The sequence below is a fragment of the Melitaea cinxia genome, chromosome 7 (genome assembly GCF_905220565.1).
Source record: "Melitaea cinxia chromosome 7, ilMelCinx1.1, whole genome shotgun sequence".
Taxonomy (NCBI): Eukaryota; Metazoa; Arthropoda; class Insecta; order Lepidoptera; family Nymphalidae; genus Melitaea; species Melitaea cinxia.
The window spans coordinates 3,719,878-3,740,246 of NC_059400.1; the positions used below are offsets into that span (position 1 = coordinate 3,719,878).

The 20,369-nt window shown below is 37.1% G+C and overlaps 1 protein-coding gene and 1 long non-coding RNA gene across 3 annotated transcripts in view; one reads left to right on the forward strand and one right to left on the reverse strand.

The window, feature by feature from the left end:
* LOC123655215 (calcium-activated potassium channel slowpoke) overlaps positions 1 to 20,369 on the forward strand; it is a 71,168-nt gene that overhangs the window by 48,849 nt on the left and 1,950 nt on the right. Inside the window, exons 4-24 of the mRNA XM_045591047.1 lie at positions 82 to 193; positions 1,011 to 1,162; positions 1,426 to 1,593; positions 2,566 to 2,657; positions 6,245 to 6,355; positions 7,208 to 7,313; positions 8,315 to 8,467; positions 9,489 to 9,644; positions 10,284 to 10,396; positions 10,622 to 10,777; positions 11,032 to 11,108; positions 14,118 to 14,180; positions 14,791 to 14,826; positions 15,331 to 15,463; positions 16,143 to 16,208; positions 16,901 to 17,072; positions 17,727 to 17,951; positions 18,205 to 18,496; positions 18,777 to 18,913; positions 19,192 to 19,328; positions 19,744 to 19,969. Of these exons, the coding sequence (XP_045447003.1) occupies positions 82 to 193; positions 1,011 to 1,162; positions 1,426 to 1,593; positions 2,566 to 2,657; positions 6,245 to 6,355; positions 7,208 to 7,313; positions 8,315 to 8,467; positions 9,489 to 9,644; positions 10,284 to 10,396; positions 10,622 to 10,777; positions 11,032 to 11,108; positions 14,118 to 14,180; positions 14,791 to 14,826; positions 15,331 to 15,463; positions 16,143 to 16,208; positions 16,901 to 17,072; positions 17,727 to 17,951; positions 18,205 to 18,496; positions 18,777 to 18,913; positions 19,192 to 19,328; positions 19,744 to 19,969 (2,883 nt within the window). The remainder of the gene's footprint in view (positions 1 to 81; positions 194 to 1,010; positions 1,163 to 1,425; positions 1,594 to 2,565; positions 2,658 to 6,244; positions 6,356 to 7,207; positions 7,314 to 8,314; positions 8,468 to 9,488; positions 9,645 to 10,283; positions 10,397 to 10,621; positions 10,778 to 11,031; positions 11,109 to 14,117; positions 14,181 to 14,790; positions 14,827 to 15,330; positions 15,464 to 16,142; positions 16,209 to 16,900; positions 17,073 to 17,726; positions 17,952 to 18,204; positions 18,497 to 18,776; positions 18,914 to 19,191; positions 19,329 to 19,743; positions 19,970 to 20,369) is intronic.
* On the reverse strand, positions 1,373 to 2,796 carry LOC123655216. 2 transcript variants are annotated; one of them, XR_006743336.1, is made up of 2 exons: positions 1,897 to 2,796; positions 1,373 to 1,627 (listed from the first exon to the last, which is right to left on the reverse strand). It is a non-coding gene; the product is annotated as an uncharacterized LOC123655216 (long non-coding RNA). The 2 variants fall into 2 exon arrangements; XR_006743337.1 differs by having other exon boundaries at positions 1,373 to 1,806.

A 20,369-nucleotide genomic window follows, 5' to 3' on the forward strand; every position in this document is an offset into this window, starting at 1 on the left:
CAAACTTTTCAGATTTTTATTATGTCTGAAAATGCATAACTACTATTTATTATAATTCTAAAATTATATTTTCTTTTTCAGTTTATAGCAGCTAGTGACAAACTATGGTTCATGCTCGAGATGTATTCATTTGTAGATTATTTCACGATACCCCCATCCTTTGTATCAATATACCTGGATAGAACGTGGATAGGTGAGATAAATATTAATTCAATTAATTTTTATTTACAAAATATTTACGTAAAATTCTCCTAATACATAATTCTTTTTTCTGTGTGGTTACGGTAGTTAGAATAAAGCCAGGTAACTATGGGCAAAACACATGAGTTCACGCCATTTTTGGCGCTAATTTGTGAAGGCCTATGTCCAGCAGTGGACTATATTAGGCTAAAGTAATGATAATTCTTTAGGCACAAACTACAGTCTTCTTAACATCTTAACATCTCACTAACAAGTAGACACGATATTTTCGATAGATGACGTGGTGTTTTATGGCCTGTTTTAATTCACAAGCTATTTAAGTCTTTTATAACAACAACTAACGTAATAAGATAGCATATTGAAATTAAAATAATAAGTTAGTTAAATATAATTTCTTAGTTCCATTTTATAGATTCTAGTACTTGAGGTACTTGATACGTAGTTGTATACCTACCTGCAGGACGACATATCTGATATATAATTAATTATAGACCTACTTTTTATATAGTAATTATTATAACTTAAGCTTACTTACTTCCCTCGACTTAGCAACTCTTAATTCCCATGTTACATCTCAGGATAATCTGCATGGCAAATATATTTTTTTATTTGGCTCAACTGATACTATGTAACTATATTATTGATTGATTGGTTTAATGACTTTCAGTTGTGCCAGTGGGTTACGGTTGATTCCGCCAATGTTGCTTAGAGAACTATATTATTAAACAATGACGATTCAAAAATGAATCCATTTATTTATTTATTTTTTATTTGATTTGCTTCTTAAATTTCGAATACTTTTATTTCAGGGCTAAGGTTTCTCCGAGCTCTACGCTTAATGACCGTGCCTGATATTTTGCAGTACCTCAATATATTAAAGACATCGAGCTCAATTCGTTTGGCGCAATTAGTTTCTATATTTATATCTGTATGGCTCACAGCAGCAGGCATTATTCATTTAGTAAGTTCATCTAAGTTACGTATTATTATAATTTTAAGAGACTTCCAACCTTTACAAACGATTCGTTAAAAAAAATATGAAAATATCAGTTCTCTACTCCTAATAGTTTTTGTGGAGAGACAGAAAAAAAAATCTGTCGCGGAAAAGATTGTTTACACAATATTTCATTTATATTTTTTCATTTTATTTTAAATAATAAAAGCTAAAATAAATGATTTATCTATATAATTACACAAGCGAGAAAACATTATTTTTTATTTCAGTTGGAAAACTCTGGCGATCCATTGGAGTTTGACAATGCGCAATCATTGTCTTACTGGACTTGTGTGTACTTTCTTATAGTCACAATGTCCACTGTAGGTTACGGTGATGTGTTCTGTCACACTGTTCTTGGCAGAACATTTTTGGTTTTTTTTCTCCTCGTTGGCTTGGTAAGTTTCATTCCCTTTAAATTATTTTCTACTCCTAAAATATTTATTATAATTAAATTTAAAATCACGAAAATTCTTTAAGTTTAAAGTTGCAAGGAGGTGCAAGTTAAAAGTTCTCTAAGTCTCCCGATGGTTTATTTTTCGCCCTCTCGGATAAAACGAAGTTTATATTTCGTACCGTGCTACGCTTGCGATTCCTTGCATTCAGCCCTTCTGAATAACAAAGCAAAAGGAAATGTAATGATTCATACCATAAGATTACCATAATAGCTCACATGGGACTTGGTAGAGATCTATACTTACTGGTTTAACGCACAGCTCGTTGAATGACCGTAAGCCTGATTAGTGCACTCACTAGAGCATGTCAAGTTAACTCGGCTGTAAGACGAGGCCGCAGCTGCCCGTCCTGACGGTGGTCGCCAATAAATGTGCAACCTTCTAACTTCCCGCTTTTAAAGGAGCGTCGATCGAGAAAGCTTCACTTCGACCGATGATTTTAATTGCATGAATGTTTTCTTTTTCTTTTGCTTTGTTATGTGATTACCACCAATGTGCCGCCAGAGGATCTCTCAACTGTCAAGCTTAATGTCGGACAAGTGCCGTACTCGCGCGTACGCGCACTCGGGGTCACAACTCACGAGTCACCCTCCCGGGGACTGGTACGAGACGAGCCTCGGCTCGCAGTAGTCGGAGTGGAGGCGCCTCGCCGCGCGCCGTGTGCCCCGCGCCGCGCGCGTCCCTCCCCTCCCACCTCGCGATCTCTGCATGCGCACCTGTGCCTGGCTGTGTTCAGTTGCTCACATCACCGGTAGACACTCACGTTCCTTTTTATTTTATTTTCGCTCCGCTATCAGCTACATTTACTATACGTCACCATAGTTTTACCGAGACTCGAGGTGGATATTGTCGTGCACCACACGATGGTGTCCGCGCGCAGACTCGATGTACGATCGACACCATGGTCTGTTGCAGGCAATGTTCGCTAGTAGCATTCCTGAAATTATAGAGCTGGTAGGAAGTAGGTCCAAGTACAGTGGCGAGCTGAAGCGTGAACATGGAAAAAGGTATCACTTTGATGTATCAGTTGCATCGAGAGCGAAAGCGACTCACTCCGCGGCACGGGATTTTCGGAGTCCCCTGCTGCGTCCGCCGTGTCCGGTCTGAATCGCTCGAACTCTCCCAGATGATGTAAATTCATCACCTCTACAAAAGCTTGCTCAGTGCCGTCAGATGTATTGTGTTATCTACTCGCGCACACCTGTCTGCCCCACGGGCGGGTCGAGGGCGGATCTCGCTTCCGAGTCACTCGGCACCTCGTGCTGGCAAGTGACACTGGGGCAAGGTCTGCTCTACGACTACCCGGAACGGCTGGCTCGTGTGCGCGCACTACCATGCGTCTATACCGAATGCCCATCGTCTTAGTTTAGTAACCGGCGATACCGATTTCTTTTTAAGTTCTGTTCATCGATAGTTAGCGTATGTATCCAGGCCTTGCATGTACCCGGTCACGAGTCCCGTCACGGCTTGCCGTCACGTAGCTCCCGCTAGCGTAGCTCGGCACGGCACCCAAGTCCCGCACCCGTCCACACCACGCCACAGCCACACGCAGACAGACGACACTCAAGCCACACAGCCTTGTGCGAGCGCGAGGGTTCACGGCCGCGGGCCGGGGCCGGGGGGGCGGGCGCGCGGGGGGGCAATCGCTCACCTCACGGTGTTTGCTGTGTATCGTAGGCTGTGTTCGCCAGCTGGATCCCCGAGATCACGGAGCTGGCGGCGCAGCGGAACAAATACGGCGGCCGGTACAACAAGGACGTCCGCCGCAGGTACCCTGCTCTCACGCCCCCGCTCCACAGGCTTCCTCTCACGGTTTCGATCTGACTTGGTTGATTGAATGCGGAGTTTGCTAATGAAATTTATTAATCCTTCACTAGAATCGGTCTCTCGGTGCCGTGGCGCATGCTCGAAGAGTTAGCTCCCGGCGGCCGCGCCCCTCTCCCCGTACACGAGAGACAGGCGCGCGGTCGACCGACGCACTACTACATGCCTTTTTTCGTAAATTACACTCGAGATACCATTGAGCTTTTTAATCCTTCTAACGAGACTAGATCTGGAGAGAGCCGATGTAAAGTTTTGTAATGCTGTCGATGAAGTAGTGTTTGGTTTGTTCGCTTGCACACGATGCCTGACGCCACGCTGTAGCGCTAGCTCCGGCACCCCGCCACGAGTCCCGAGACACACACAGCCAGTGCCGCGCGCCCGCGCCCGCGCCCCGCGCCCCGCGCCGCTCCGCCGCGCGAAGCGAGCCGCCCGCCCCGCGCGCCGGCGGCTCCCTTCCGCGCGCTCACTACTCACTTGACTTGAATGTGAATGTCTTGTTTTGTCTGTCGGCGTTTAGGCGATATTTGCCAGTTGTATCCCAGAGATAATTGACTTAATCGGCACTAGACCCAAGTATGGCGGCACCCTCAAGAATGAGCGGGGACGCAGGTGAGCCGCTGTCTTCAATCCGTTCCGTTGAATGTGTTCCGTGTTGTAAATCTATATCTTCCTTTTCCTCTCTTAGCACGCTTCTGTGTTCTCACTTTATCTTTGGCGGGACGCGAGTCTCGTGAATTTCTTTGTTTTTGAGTCTATATTGATTGTAAATTATCTGTGAATTGGTATTCAGTTGAATAGTAACAAGCAGATAGTGGCTAGTGTAAACGCTCGTCATATAGGCATCATTATTATTTTCTGTTAGTGTACCGTACGTACGTAATGAGGAATGTTTATGGTAATCGTAAAGCTTAGTTACGTCGAAATAAATGTTGAGTGGTAACGTAGTGTGTTGTTGGAGTTGTCGTGTACGGTGTACCAGTCGACAGCTCCTCGCGCCGACGAGCGCCGGGCCCTCAGCCCGCGGGGGGCTGTTGATACGATCCGAAGCCCTTGCGACCCAGTGAGTGCCAACCACTCGCTTCCTCTCTACCTCCCTGCCTGCACGTCTAATGTAAATGTAAATGTACTCGTAATGTTGGCCCTCTTTCATGTTTTGTAATATGTAATGTACTTTTGAATCGACCCCTCGGTTATTTAGTGTTATGTATTATTACCGTACAAATTCATAGAGCGTGGCAAGGCTGTGTGCATTGAGGACATTTTTAACGCCAAATTAGTTTAGTTCTCGGCATACCATCAGTCATAATTGACATCATAATAGAAATAAAATACACGAATCATTCATACAAAAATTTTAAATTAATAATATTAAAAATTGTTTGCGAACTTATGCAGCCATAAAGTAGATTGTTACGTTTTATGATCAAAATGAATTCAGTTCCTTTGCCACACCTTAGATGAATTACTATGTTGCATGTTGTGTTTAGTTCTTTTGCTGTCTTGTATTTATCTATTTATTTTCTTTTTTTTTTTTCTTTTGAAGTACTAAATACTCTTCCGTGTTTGTCCAGTTTGAACGATTGCTCTACTCTTATCTGTGTATATATTGTAACTCACCAACCTCCATCATTGTCTATACATTTTACTATATCCCACACCAACACCCTCAAATCTCATGCCGTGCCTAACCTTTTTTGTATCGAACTTATAAAGAATTGAGTCACGATTACATCAAAAACTTATAACGCAGTATAATTTTTTTTTTGTAAGAAACGTACTGAGAGGCAAGCTTTTATCGTCGCGCCTTTCGTATTTACCAGAAACATTTATTTATCTAAAGACAATTAAGAATGACGTAACGACATTCTTTCACTTCAGTTCAACGTGATATATTTAATTGCCTGTAGATATTAATTCAAAATCACTGGGACATTCACCTTGAAGTCACATTTATAACGACTCTTAAAATGGAATTCAAAAGACAAAATAACAATCTGCATATAACTCATACATTATGTGCCAACCCTATGCGAGTTCCCTTTGGAACTGTTGAATACGTAGTGATTATTTTAATTTGGAACGGAACCATATGTTGTCGCCATGTTCTTGTTGATTTTTGTGTTTAGTGCGGTAGATAGCATCAAAATCCTGAACGAAACTGAGATTGTTCATTTATTTGTGATAACCGCTTGTTTTCTTCTACTTTTACCTAATACCTGATTTTTTTGCGAGGTTATAAACTAAAAATAATATTATTTGATCACAAATTAATGAACAAAGCTGACTGTAAATTATGGAGGTTAATGATAAATAAGGTCTTCATTTTGAGTAGCGTTTTTCGAAGTAATTAATTCATGTTTGCCAATTGTCTACATAACGATTAGTTGAATGAATGACGACCTTATTATAGTTTGTCTGTAGCATCACGCTTGAATCATGTACGGTTTTGTTCAGCGCTGTAAGTTCCTATAATTTAAAAAAATGTTTTCATCGATGTGAGGTACCTAGCGTTGAATGAAACTTTAAATTGCTGTACTTCGCCCTTTTTTTTAGAATCAAAACTAGCTTTTGTGAAACTAGCTTTTTATACCTAAAAAAATATAATTAAAATAAAATTAGCTTCAAATATTTCGGCTTTTTAAATTTAAAAATTAAAGCTAAGTTAAACAAAAATGCTTTTACTGCTTCTTTCGTTTATTCATAAATATCATAATAGAAAATTTTAAATGATAACTTTGGACGATACTTTAATATATTTGAACGATTTCAGGCATATTGTCGTATGTGGACATATAACGTACGAATCAGTGAGCCATTTCTTAAAAGACTTCCTACATGAAGACCGGGAAGACGTGGATGTAGAGGTTGTTTTTTTACACAGGTAATACTTTATACTTTATACATAGAAACTTCAATAAATAACATAAGTAAGAAAATAATAATGATTTTATAAACACACATTATATACTAGCTACCGCCGACTGTTTCTAAGAAAATGAATTTTTGTCTTGAATAAAGTAAGTCACAATTAGAATAGCCTAAGTTAATACTTCATAAACTATATAACTGTGAAAGTCTCGTCAAAATCGTCCTAGGAGATTTCAGTGATTACAACAGAGAGACACACAAAAAGACAGACAGACTATGTACTAATACACATTTTAGCACAAATTATACAAAGCTTGACATTGAGATAACACTGAACGGCCGCTTAAGCGTTAAGTTCCAAGGTGGTGAATCACGTGTGGTCAAACGACGCTTTCAGAAAGGAGCCTGACCTAGAGCTGGAAGGTCTCCTGAAGCGTCACTACACCACCGTCGAGTTTTTTCAGGGTACAATGATGAATGCCGTCGACCTTGAACGAGTCAAGGTTAGCGTAAGACCGAATAGTGCAGGCAATTAGATTTCGCACGGCCCTACTTATTTATCATTGACGCGTCTAATCGGACCAGTTTTTTTTATTAATTTCTATGCATATTACGGAATTTTTCTTCTGTAAAGGTGCTGTTTCATAGTCACATTAGGAGTTATCACTTTGGTAATTTTATCTTGTGGTTCTTTTAATGCAATCATTGCTTGCACGGTGGGACTGGGGTACCTCGGCCAGTAGGGCACTCCCGTCCCACCCCACTGCGTATGGTGGTACATAGATATGCATGGTAACGTCGGCCCGCGACAGGCGGCGGACTGGCCTAGATCTGGTCCATAAAGCTAACTGAGCGTTGATGGCAGGAAACCGCCCGACCTGGAGCTCGAAGGCCTGTTCAAGAGACACTTTACTACTGTGGAATTCTTTCAAGGCACCATTATGAATCCAATCGATCTACAGAGAGTAAAAGTAAGTAGTACTGCACAAACGTCAGTATATTGGGCGTGGTGTCGGTTTGAAGCTGTGCAGACTGTCTTTCCTATAGACGTAGGACGATGCTCGTTCAAATCTATAATACGAGACGACGTTCTATCGTTCGAGTGATGTACAGTTCCCTTCTAATGCCATGACTTAACGGCTGTTTGTGTGGCTAACGCTAATGTTGTTGATATGTGTGTGGTGCTCCCGCACGGGCCGCCTGGAGTCGCCCGGCGCGCCTTCCTCCCTGGCCGCGGCCGCGCTCCGGCCCTCTGTGTCTGTTTGTACCTAAACTGGGTGTTGTGTGCGAGTTTGGCCACTAAGTGTACTCTAAACAATCGATATTACCTTGTACTGTACAAGTTACAACGAACAGTGCTTACGAAATTAATATATTGGCATTAATGGTTGCCGATGAAAGAGATTCCGTTTAATAATTGGCTTTTATTTAGTAGAAAGTACAGATGTCGATTGTCGATATTGTCGAGTGTTTACGGTAAGTCTAGAGATGCATGGCTTGATTCCGAATGCTAATGTCAGTTGCATGAGATCGTAAAAACCATCTGCTTCTTCCGATAAAGTAACTAATGCGGAATCAATTTATCGAAAACATTTGAAAAATAACGCATTAGTTATTTTTAAATGTAAACCCTGTGTACATTTTAGACGTCGACCTTTGCTTATGTCGTTCCTTAAGTAGAATGTAGCATTGTTATTTAAATAATTAATATTTTTTTAGAAATAAAAAATAGCGTCTAAATACTTCCGTAATAAATTTATTATTAGGTAAGTACACTTTCATCATTTGAAGTTATTAAATTTTGTTATTTATCATTAAATGGAATAATTTGGATAAAAAATTGTAGTATCTTAAAAATGAACATAGAGTAATTTATTATATCTACTATTTATGTACTACTCAAATAAGGTTAATCAACTTGGGTGACAAGGGTAAAAATGATACATTTTATATTATAAATAACATTGTTTAGGTGCACGAAGCTGACGCATGTTTAGTACTAGCCAACAAGTACTGCCAAGATCCCGATGCGGAAGATGCAGCGAACATAATGAGGGTCATCTCCATTAAGAACTACTCTGACGACATCAGGGTTATAATCCAACTTATGCAGTATCACAATAAGGTGATAATTTTTTTTTAATATAATTATTTTAAACTAGCTGAACGACGACGATGTCTTACTTTACTAACTGTTAGACGCGTAAATTCCGTAAAAACCTTCTACGATGTAGTAGCAAACTGTTATTGCCAAAAGTTCACAAACATATTAGTCGACAAATGCTATTCGTCAAGATAGATAAGCCATTATTATTTAAATTAATTAATTAAATATCTCCATTAAAATGAATATCGGTTAATATCTACAATTTATGTCCTCACTTACTTGTGTATATAAATAAGTTGATATAGAGTAGTTGCCAAAATAATGTCGTACCTGACACGTACTAAATTACGATATTCATCATATGTGATAAGTACGGGAATTAATAATGTATGAATAATTCTAGAAGGTATAAATATAAAAATAACAAAGATAAAATAAAGTTACAAAAATTTTAAATGAAGTTTTGACGTAACAATAAACTACAACCATTGTTGTTTATGCATTGATTTAAAAGTTCGGTCTCTGACATAATGACATTATATTTTTATTTTTATTTTGAAGATATAGAATTTAATTAATGACCTACCTCTTTTGTTACAAAAGTGGAAAGTAATAAAGTTTGATTTTTAAATTTGACACTATTCATACGATCAAAATCGAATACGTTTACTGTAAATAAAAGTAATATTTTACATCACATTTTTTGAATATACTATGTATTAGAGATGATGAATCGGTGATGATGAGATGGATAACTAATGGTATACAACCTTATACATTGCAGGTTCTTCTAATAATAAATATCAATGATAGACTATCTAAAAAATCATAGGTTGAATAAATAATATGTTGTTAAGGTTAAATAAATTGCTCATCGCTTCAAAATTGCAGAGATAACAACGCATTGCGTTTAGCGAAAACGCATTATTTCCACAAACTGTATAATATAACTTTTAAAAAATAAAATTCCATAGAAGAATAATGAAAGAAAACATTTACATTAAATGAAAATTAAATTACAGTTTTTGAATAATTTTAGGCATATCTACTAAACATTCCGTCGTGGGATTGGAAGCAAGGCGATGACGTCATTTGTTTAGCGGAACTTAAGTTAGGTTTCATCGCTCAGAGCTGCCTAGCACCCGGTTTCTCCACAATGATGGCGAACCTGTTCGCTATGAGAAGTTTTAAAACGGTTAGTTTTTACAAAACTTTTATCTATCTAAAAGTACTTGTTCAAAAATATTCGCAGTTACAATCAATAGTAAAGGATAAAAACAGACAAACTGCGAATGTTATTAATTTAACAAAATCTTATGCGGAATTTTCGCAGTCCCGACGAAAGGCTAAATGGACTAATGACTACAAACGAGGTACCGGCATGGAGATGTATACGGAGACGCTCAGTCCATCTTTTGTTGGAATACTGTTCAAGCACGCAGCGGAGTAAGTGAAAGCACACGCTTCCAGGCTGCCGAGGCGACGTTTCAGACTGAACGTTACCACCCATCAAATGTCCACCACATAATGCCGTGAAACGACGTTACTAACCGTCAGCAAGCACAGCTTTATGGTTCTGCTTACGTTCTGTTATTTATGGTCGATGTTCCCGAATTCCAAAACTAGCGCAAAATAACTTTAGTTGCTATCATATAAAATAGTTTAGCATAACGAGCGGTTTTCAATCTAGATAATACTAACTTTTTAAAATATACAGCCCGTGTAAAATATCGACGTACATCAGCGGCGGGTAGATGGATAAGGTTACCTCTTCTGTGATTGGCTGTGACTAACTCGGCACGAGCTTTAGCGACTCCTTATTGGTTGTTTGCAGTCCCCCGACACACAAGCTTGGCAGAACGATTACCTGCAGGGTACGGGTTGCGAGATGTACACGGAAACTCTATCGACATCCTTCACGGGAATGAGCTTTGCACAAGCGAGCGAGTAAGACCCATAGAATCCTTCACATCCTTTTAATTTAGTATAATGCATGGTTTGATCTTAATAGGAATAACAAATATAAAAATGTAATGTAAATAGATCGAGTTCCCAATATCTATTTATAAAGACATTAAGTTTAACAGTATTAAAAATATCTATTCAATAAGTTAGATAATTTAATTTAATAAAATTGAAAGTATATTGCAGTTAATTGGTTGTGATACACAGATTATGCTTCACTAAGTTAAAACTTCTGTTGCTGGCAATTGAGATCAAAGGTGAGGAGGGAACAGACAGCAAGATCTCAATAAACCCGAGAAACGCGAAGATACATGCTAACACGCAGGGCTTCTTTATTGCTCAGTCTGCAGATGAGGTCAAAAGGTATGAATATAAAATCGGTTGCAAAATTATGAAATGAACGAAAGAAAAATGTAATGTTTTAGAAGTACTGATGTGAAAAGTTTTGTATTTGTCACAATGGATCTTGATATTCTTATTATTTCGAAACAAGTTTTTGTGGCTTTATTGAAATAATTTTACGAAGCCAAATGAAAAAAAAACTAGCCTCACTTGATGTGTTACTTAAATAACATGGTTGGAGTTTATTGTACATTTGTCCTTCTTTTATTTTTCAGAGCTTGGTACTATTGCAAGGCGTGTCACGAAGACATCAAAGATGAAACTCTCATCAAGAAGTGCAAGTGCAAAAATTGTAAGATCCATGCTTTTTTAGTTGAAATTTATGTCAATCTGTCCTATGCCCACAACAATACTATTTGTTCTGTGTAACTTTATAAATGTGCCCAGTTTTATTCAGTCAATAACCAAATTCTGTGACATTCTTTCTGGAAAAATAATATCACTTGCTGTGTCTTAATGAACACATTCATAATTAACACTTCTTGTATATTAAATGTATGTTACATGTTACACTCCAGGAACGTGTATACAGCATATTTACGTTACACTGTGTAAACTTTACTTGTATTACATTAATTAAATATTCGGCTAAACTTTTAGTGACCGCGCAGCGGAAGGTTGGAACCGATATAGGTAACTTGCACCACACATAAGCATACAGATTGACGTTTTCAATTTATTTTCGTGTCTATATAATTTTGAGTTGCTTTAGTGGTGTTGCGTCCGTACCTCACAGACTGGATCGGCTGCAAAGCGTTCTTGATCCGTGCTCGTTACACCCTATAGTAGCGATCATTGTGTTTGTCTGCTCGCTCGTGAATGGATATGCCAAAAGCCAAATACAATAAAGCACTCTGACACTAAATCATTTTCTATGCCTCTTGAGAAAGCTCCCGCTCGGTTCTGAATTTTTTCGATTGAGAGTACAATATAGTGCATCATTCAATATTATAGAAACACCACAAACGCAAAGCAAAACCTACTTTTTACATTATTTTGTGATGATACTGGTGCACATATTAGATGCAGCTGATTCGAAATAAAACGTAGATATAAATTGATATGATGCACTTTAAAGTCCATCAGGCATATGCATGAACTTGAAGTAGAGTTGAATTTCGCAAAGCAACTTGCACTTTCATTTATTCCCAAACACTTAGTTTAAACACTATGTCTAAAACTGCAAATCCATGAAAGCATGTCTCAGAAAAATCAGAGCGAAAGAAAGGTGCTAAAAATTATTTCATGGGGAGTGAGCTTTAAATTATATAAAGGCTTCATACAACAGTCCAGGCTTACTTGTGCTAATGGAATTGACTAACGCACGGTCGCGAGATACGGTCGCTACTCATTATGGTATCATCTGCGCCTTTAGTAGAGTCAAATTTAAAATATCTTAATACACAATTGTAACATCTTTGATCGAACCCAATAAAGAGATTAAAAATTTGACTTTGCTAATTCTAACATCAAATTCCAAGTCGAACAGGAGCGTGCCTTCGTAAGTGTCACTATTTGGATTTTTCCAGATGTCGGAATGATGATGATGCAGACGGGGATGGTGAAACAAAATCTTAATACATATCGAAGTGTCGAGGGTACGGATAATCGAACTGTGCAAATTACCGTACCTCACAATACTAGTTTTCTTGCATTAACTAACAAGTGCTCAAAATTGTTAAAAAGTTTGAGCTAAAGTATGCTAATTCACCAATGAAAGATACACGCCAATAGAAGCAGCAATGCTACTACACTAAACTTACCTGCGTTATAGCTTGGCAGTGAAAAAATAATAGTTTCGAAAAGGGGCACTATAGTTATGCTTTTGGATACCAATAACCATTGAATTCTTAATACAATTTACATGTATACTAAAATCGGCGCTGAGGACATATTTGGATATTGGTTACCAAAAGTTCAATAAAAATATTTTAGCCACCTAATAAATAAGAAAATATATAATAATTATTGTAAAGCTTTGCATCTCTGTCTGCATTTGTATCTATACTTTATTTGCCTTAATCTCCTGCCCAAATACCCTTAAACAGGATTAAATGTAATTTAATAAGTGAGCTATAAACATTTGTTTCTTAATTCAGTGGCTACATTCAGGAAAGGCGTACGAGCCGTCCAGATGGTTGGCCGGGCAAGTACGTAACTCATGTGCATACGTTTCAGTGTAAATGTCGATGTGGTGTTACGACGCGATGGTGTCGGTGATCGCAACTCGCACGCACCAACAGTTATAGCAATATCGTGTCCTGTTATCATTGTCTTGTATACGTTATCTATGTGCATTTATACAGCAGTTAGATGTTTATTGTTAAGCCTCTCTATTAGTCGTAAATATAGAGAGAAATTTGTGATGTCGTTTTATTTTTTGGTCTTGTTAATGTTAAATTATATCGTATCAATATTTAATATTTATTTAGGAGTATTATATAATTATTAATTTTCTGCATCGAAATAGTCCCTCAGAAATGGATGTTGTAACGTTATAGTATTAAAGTTACGTGCTTATATAATTGGTAAAATGATATTTTCTAATTGTTATCATCTTATGTAGGGAACGTTTTATTAAAATTAGATGGCCCCGCCTCGATAGAAATATAAGGACCTTGCAGTGGTTGATCTATGCCTCAGATTCCGTCGAAAAAATATGGTATACGCTACTGTAAATCGTGTAAGATCACATAAAATCATTATTAGAGCTCGAATCACCCTTAACCTTAGAATATAATAGATAGATCGGTATACCCCGAAGATCACCTCTTTAATACTCATTTCATTTACACTAACATTAGTCATGATTTCATTACTAAAATTAATTATAACTAATTGTTTTAACAGTAGCGTAGTTTTAGATCCACACAAAGCTTGTCTAATAAGTGTTTTGTTGTTGTATGTTTGTTTAGTTGTAGTGTGACGCATGTGAATGTTTAAGTAAATATTTATTCTAAAGTTATAATAATCGATATTGATGTTTTTTGTACTGTTTTGTCTTTAAATGTCAGTTTCACCTTTTTTAATGAACAATTAAAATTATATTTGCCATTTTTCATAAGTATTAATTATTTTTTGTTTAAAACTCCTTAAAACTTTATTATTAATTATCTTTTTCATTGATTCTATCTCATTCTTCACCAAGGTGAAACCGATTGTCATCGTATTAAAATAAATGTACTCGTACATCATTAAAGTTCGTCATACAACTTTCTTTAACAAGTACATTTGCGATGTGTAGGTTGTTTTATTGACTGAGTGGTGTATCGGAATGCGAACTTGTGCTGATGTTTTGCAGATGACCACCATCCTCCCCCCACCTTCACGCCGCCAGAGTTGCCCAAGAAGGTCCATGTTCGAGGTACATCTCAGGCTCAAGGGACTGAGTGATTTTTTTTTTATTTTCCTTGTAATTTCTCATCGGCCAACACATTTACCAGCCAGATGCTTACCCATAGGTTAACGAGTTGCACTTAGATGCTTCACCACGCCTTTTCATAGCGAGCACCTAATGGCTAATGAAAGCCATTGGAAGGTCTAAACTTGCTTTCACTGAGCATGACCCCATAGACTAACTAACGCTTTTGCAAGCGATTCTCTCCCATTACAAGGTTTAGGTTATGTTAAACAATTAAAGACCTTTCTTGACACAACCCGACAGCAATATACTTTGTTTGCATCACACTTTTATTTCACGCGAGAATCCAGAATGGTGTAAGAAATTCATTGATCTGTGCTTCTTGGTTAACTCTAAAGCGGAACTTTTCATTTATGGTTTGTACCCTAACGCCAGGCTTGCAGACCTGTGTCATGGCATTGCATTTAAATGTTTATTTCATATATTGAATGATCTGTTATACAGCTTCTTGTCGTAGAATTTGAATAATTCTATCCTTGAAATGAATTTGATAATAAAAATTAATTAATTAATTTGATACAACAATAACTTTTTTTTCGAATTATTGTTCAAGGTGAGATCGCAAGGGAGAGGGGAGAAGATATAAGCCGTGAGTATACGTTTGATTAATTTTTCATTTATTATTTCTGAAGGTTATGATTATGTTAGGGGTATGAAGGTTCACGTTGAATCATGGTTCAAGCTTGGCGAAGCTAGAGCCAAACGACATGAGGGTGACAATGTGTCTAATTCATGTGTCGTAACTTATACCTACTTGGTTGCGGTCGGTCTTGCCGCTCTAGAATTGGATTGCATAGTCACCAGCGGAAGTGCGCAAAGGAAACTGACAGTGCTTAAAACATCTGCAATAGATGTGGGGGCCACGGACGGATTGTTTCTGTAATGTCCCACAGCTGGGCATGAGCCACTACCTCCGTGTAGGAGAAGGATATAGTATTTTTAATTCAAACTTTAACCACTTTATTAATAGACGTAAAAAAAGTAAAATCAAGACTATTAAAGAGGATTTTTTTCAGATATTGTCTTATTTGCTCACTGAATTGTGTTGATCAGTACAACTAGAAAATAACATAAAACGTATATATATGTTTAGTAATAAACCGAAACCATCGGAGTGCCGCTCCGACAGCGTTGTTGTCCCCAATGGCGAACCAGCTCGTGAACACAGCGACTACGAGACAAGTCAACAAGGTCAAACCGAACGTCAACAGAAATCCACCAGAAACGTAAGCTATTAATGTTTTCTTAGAGCTTCTTCATATTTATATTATAAAATGTGTAAACCTAGTGTTTGTTTACTGTAATGCCAATGAAATAGAATTCAATAAAAATGATTCTAAACTTAATTAAAATGACCAATTTAAAGAAGTTTTTACTTTTATTATTAAATTTTGATATTCCTACTGGAATATTACAATGTTTTGATAATTTATTGAGTTATTAAAATAAATAGTTAAGATATAAATAATGCTATATTTTATTTTATATGTTGAAATTTCACTAGGGAAGCTTAAATATAATTAGGGTAAAATTTTTTGAAATTACCAAATGTACAAATATGAATATAATTATTGACAAGATTTTAATCCTTTAATTTTAAGCTAGCGCGATAAACATGTAAAGTGTTCATTTGAATAAGAAAAACTTTTTTTTTTTTAATATAGAAAATAAAATAAATTTTAATATTGAACTAACCAATAACCCTGTAAAAACTTGTTTTGTCAATATAATTGTTTTTCCGGCTTTTTACAAGCATTGGATGTCTGCTGTTACTTAGCACGAAGTGCACTTTGTATGCACGGCACAATTATCTATGTCTATCTCTGTCTAATGATTTGTCTTAATTGTGCTGCACTCTTACGACTCCTTAAAACTTTGGAGACGAAACTCTGGCCCTGTTTGCAGGAATACGCAAGACCAAGATACCAATTACCAAGCCTACCACCTAGCCTACGAAGTGAAAAAACTCATGTAATTTTTACAAAATTATATATCACTTAGTTTTTTCTGATATACGTAGTTTTTTATACACGACCGTTCCTGTCTTGTCAGACGAAGCTATGTTTAGTGTGTAGAATTTGCGTTTTTGCGTACCTACCCACTCAGTTTATTTTTGAATGACGTTTTAATTTTTTCTTTCTTGTAAAATAATTCACTCTATAGGAACGCACTTCACGAAACTATTCGTAGTTAGTATAATGCTTTCATCGTAATACAATTCAATGTTTTCTTTTCGTTTAGAACTTAGTGTAGAATAGTTGAATATGCATCATACAATTATTATATTATTTGCCAGATAATATTGTTTGAGAATTTTCGTACTATACCTTAATTTTTTTTTGTGACTTATACTCGAAGCAATTTACTTAACATTGTAACATACTCCTAATTAAAGCTAGGACAAAGGTAACAATTTACTATGTTAAGAAAATGCTTGGAGAATGTTTTATATTTTATTTAAAACTTTCCTAATAATAATCAAATCAAACGCTAAAATTTTTTCTTAAACATAATCACCAAATAATTCGAAGAAAATCTTTAAACAATGCACAAGAATAAAAATTATTTTTATTCATTCTTGCACCGTGTAAAAAGCCGCACGTCAAATACACTTTGCTACGAAAATCATTTATTCCAATTTGTTTTTTTTTTTCTGAATTCAGGCCAACGAGTAGAAGTAGTGGCGGTAATCAAAACAGCAACGGCGTAAGTTTGCCTGCCGGTCTGGCAGACGACCAGTCGAAAGATTTCGACTTCGAAAAGACTGAAATGAAATATGACTCCACGGGAATGTTCCATTGGAGTCCAGCGAGAAATCTAGAAGATTGTATATTAGTACGTATTGTCAAACTATTAACATTCAGTTAAGAATTCATCGAATTCTGAATAATATTTATTGTATACTAGCTGACCCGGCGAACTTCGTATCGCCTAACACAAACTTTATCGTATGGTATTAAAGTTCAAATTGACTTTTAAGTATTATCACAAATCTTTTGTATGGGACTATAGAAAAGTGTTGTTTTTAGACTTTTTCAGGAAATTTAATTTTTTTTTTTTTTAGAATTTTTCTCTCCGTAAAAACCATCCTCGTACTTCAAGGAACATTTAAAAAAAAGAATTAGCGAAATCGGTCCAACCGTTCTCGAGTTTTGCGCTTAGCAACACATTTTGCGATTCATTTTTATATATTTATTATATATAGTGAATATTTTTTGTTATTTATGTATATATTTATAAGTACATAATAAATCGCTAAAGATTGAGATAGCGATCGAGCGATAAAGCAGTCTAATTGTGAACTTTTCTTTTTTAGTTTTCTATTATTTGTGTATTTAATTACTCTGCGTATGGTGTTTAATAAAGAACAAATAAAAATAGATGGCGTTCGTTATAAACGTATAAATTTAAATATGAAAATAAAATAAAAATATGTGCTTTTACAAAGAGTTATCTCTTTTTAAAAATACTTTTATTTTTATCAAACAGGACAGAAACCAAGCGGCTATGACAGTGTTAAATGGACATGTGGTAGTGTGTCTGTTCGCGGACCCAGACTCACCCTTAATAGGGCTCAGAAATCTGGTGATGCCGCTCCGAGCATCCAACTTCCATTACCACGAACTCAAGCACGTCGTTATCGTGGGAAGCGTCGACTATATCAGAAGGGAATGGAAAATGTTGCAGAATCTACCTAAGATTTCTGTTTTGAATGTAAGTGACGTAATTTTCCAGAAGCGCTTCACTTGAGACCTTTTGGGTCGATTTAGTTGTTTTTTTAATATTCCTTGTGGCCTGAACAAAATTATCGGAACAATAAATATTTAGGATTGCCGGTTAAAACGAGAAATAAAGAAAATGGATTGCACTGCCTTCTGTAAAAATTTGATAGGGAATAAATATTATCTTTAAGTACAACTACCAAGCAAAAATAGTGAGTTAGTAACATAGACACGTATCTTTTTAGGGTTCACCGCTAAGCCGGGCCGACTTGCGTGCAGTGAATGTGAACCTGTGCGATATGTGTTGCATACTGTCTGCGAAGGTGCCATCGAACGATGACCCAACGCTGGCCGACAAGGAAGCTATCTTGGCTTCGCTGAACATCAAGGCTATGACTTTTGACGATACGATAGGCGTATTAAGTGCAGGTGCAACCGCTAATGGTGCGGCACAGCCTCCTCCTGGTGGACCGCCCGCGCCTGTACTGCTGCAACGCCGCGGCTCTGTCTATGGTGCTAATGTGCCCATGATCACAGGTAAGTCATTGCTGTATTATTTTCCAAGCATTGCTTACATAATATTGTGAAGGTTTCCTTAGTAAAGCTTCTCGGATCGGACATCGAAGAATCGTGAGGTGGGTGAGGTCAGGTAAATTATCAAACGTAACTGCACATGTAACGAATACATTGCTGAAATTTGTAAAAATGTAATTTTTGATGATAAGTTGCCTCTATCTGCACTTATACAGTACTCTGTTTCATCTCTGTTAATCATTCTTCAACTAATTGTTTTTATTTATAATATATTGTTAAACAGAGTTAGTTAACGACAGCAACGTGCAGTTCCTCGACCAAGACGACGACGACGACCCTGATACAGAGTTGTACTTAACGCAGCCCTTTGCTTGCGGCACTGCTTTTGCTGTCAGCGTACTGGATTCTCTTATGTCCACTGTAAGTGTCCTAAATTAATATAAGTTCTTCCATGTGCCTAAATTGTCTTTGAAATTCAGCTTATGTTCGTCGAGATTAAAATATCTAAGATTTATATTTGCAAACACACCCAGGGAAAGTTGAGTAGCGTACTGTAATGTGATCCAACCTTTTTCTTAATTAAAAAAAAAAAAACTTTACCAACAGTGCAACATTCCCAAAATTGCTAGTAGTTCTACAGTTAACAATGTAATTTTTTTCGGAAATAATAAATAATACTGGTATATTTCTTTTTACAGACGTATTTTAATCAAAATGCCTTAACATTGATTCGTTCACTGATCACTGGTGGCGCCACGCCTGAGTTGGAGTTGATCCTTGCAGAAGGAGCTGGTCTCCGCGGAGGGTACTCCACGCCTGAGAGTTTGGCTAACAGGTAATACTTGTTGTTCCTACTGAACAGGACTTACCGTATCTATTTAGCCAAAGGCAATTATTGACAATTGCCTGCTGATTGCCAAATGTAACCTTATTTTGCAAAACGTTAGTAGCTGACAGCTCTTTAATCATCAAAATCAACTCAAAATATATGTAAAGTATATCGTTTTTTAGACAATTCGGTAGCGATAAAATCATAAGCAGCATCATCGTTCACTTGGTTATATGTTTTGAATTGCATTTCAACCACCTATGACTAACGCTGTCACTAGGTTTATGTAACTATAATAAAATAGCTTGGCTAGTACATAATTTTTATGTAGCTTGCCAGCCAAGAATTATTGTGACTATATACTTAAACACCAGCAACTTTGACAGCATCTGAATGTTAACACAAGTTTTCTTCACTCCAGGGATCGGTGTCGAGTAGGACAGATATCTCTATACGACGGCCCGTTGGCTCAGTTCGGCGAGGCCGGCAAGTACGGAGACTTGTTTGTGGCTGCGTTGCGGACGTACGGGATGTTGTGCATCGGACTTTACCGCTTTAGGGACACGTCGTCCTCGTGCGACGCGAGCAGCAAGCGATATGTCATCACCAACCCGCCTGATGACTTTTGCTTGCTGCCGACGGATCAGGTAATTGTTTTGTATTTCTGTTTTCGGATGTACCTTATATTTGCCGAATTGGGAATTCTTTGTTAGGTACCCCTTGAATTTAGTGTCTGAAAATAAAATTAAATGGACTAACTGTAATCTCTTCTTTGCGTTTTAAAATACTAAAATTTATCAAGGAGTTAATAACGAGTTTGGTTATGCATATTGTAGATATGAAAATTATTTAGGTACTGTGTGAGTCAAAAAATAAAACTTACATTTTCGTCCAGAATAAAGAGCCTACTCTATCTTTACTCGACATTTATATTTATAAGAATACAATTGGCTCTGAAGAATACTTTATAAAAATATGCGGCAAACTTAATTAAAACTAGTATATGACCGAAACAGATTTTTTAGCCGAAGCTGAAACCGAAATTTT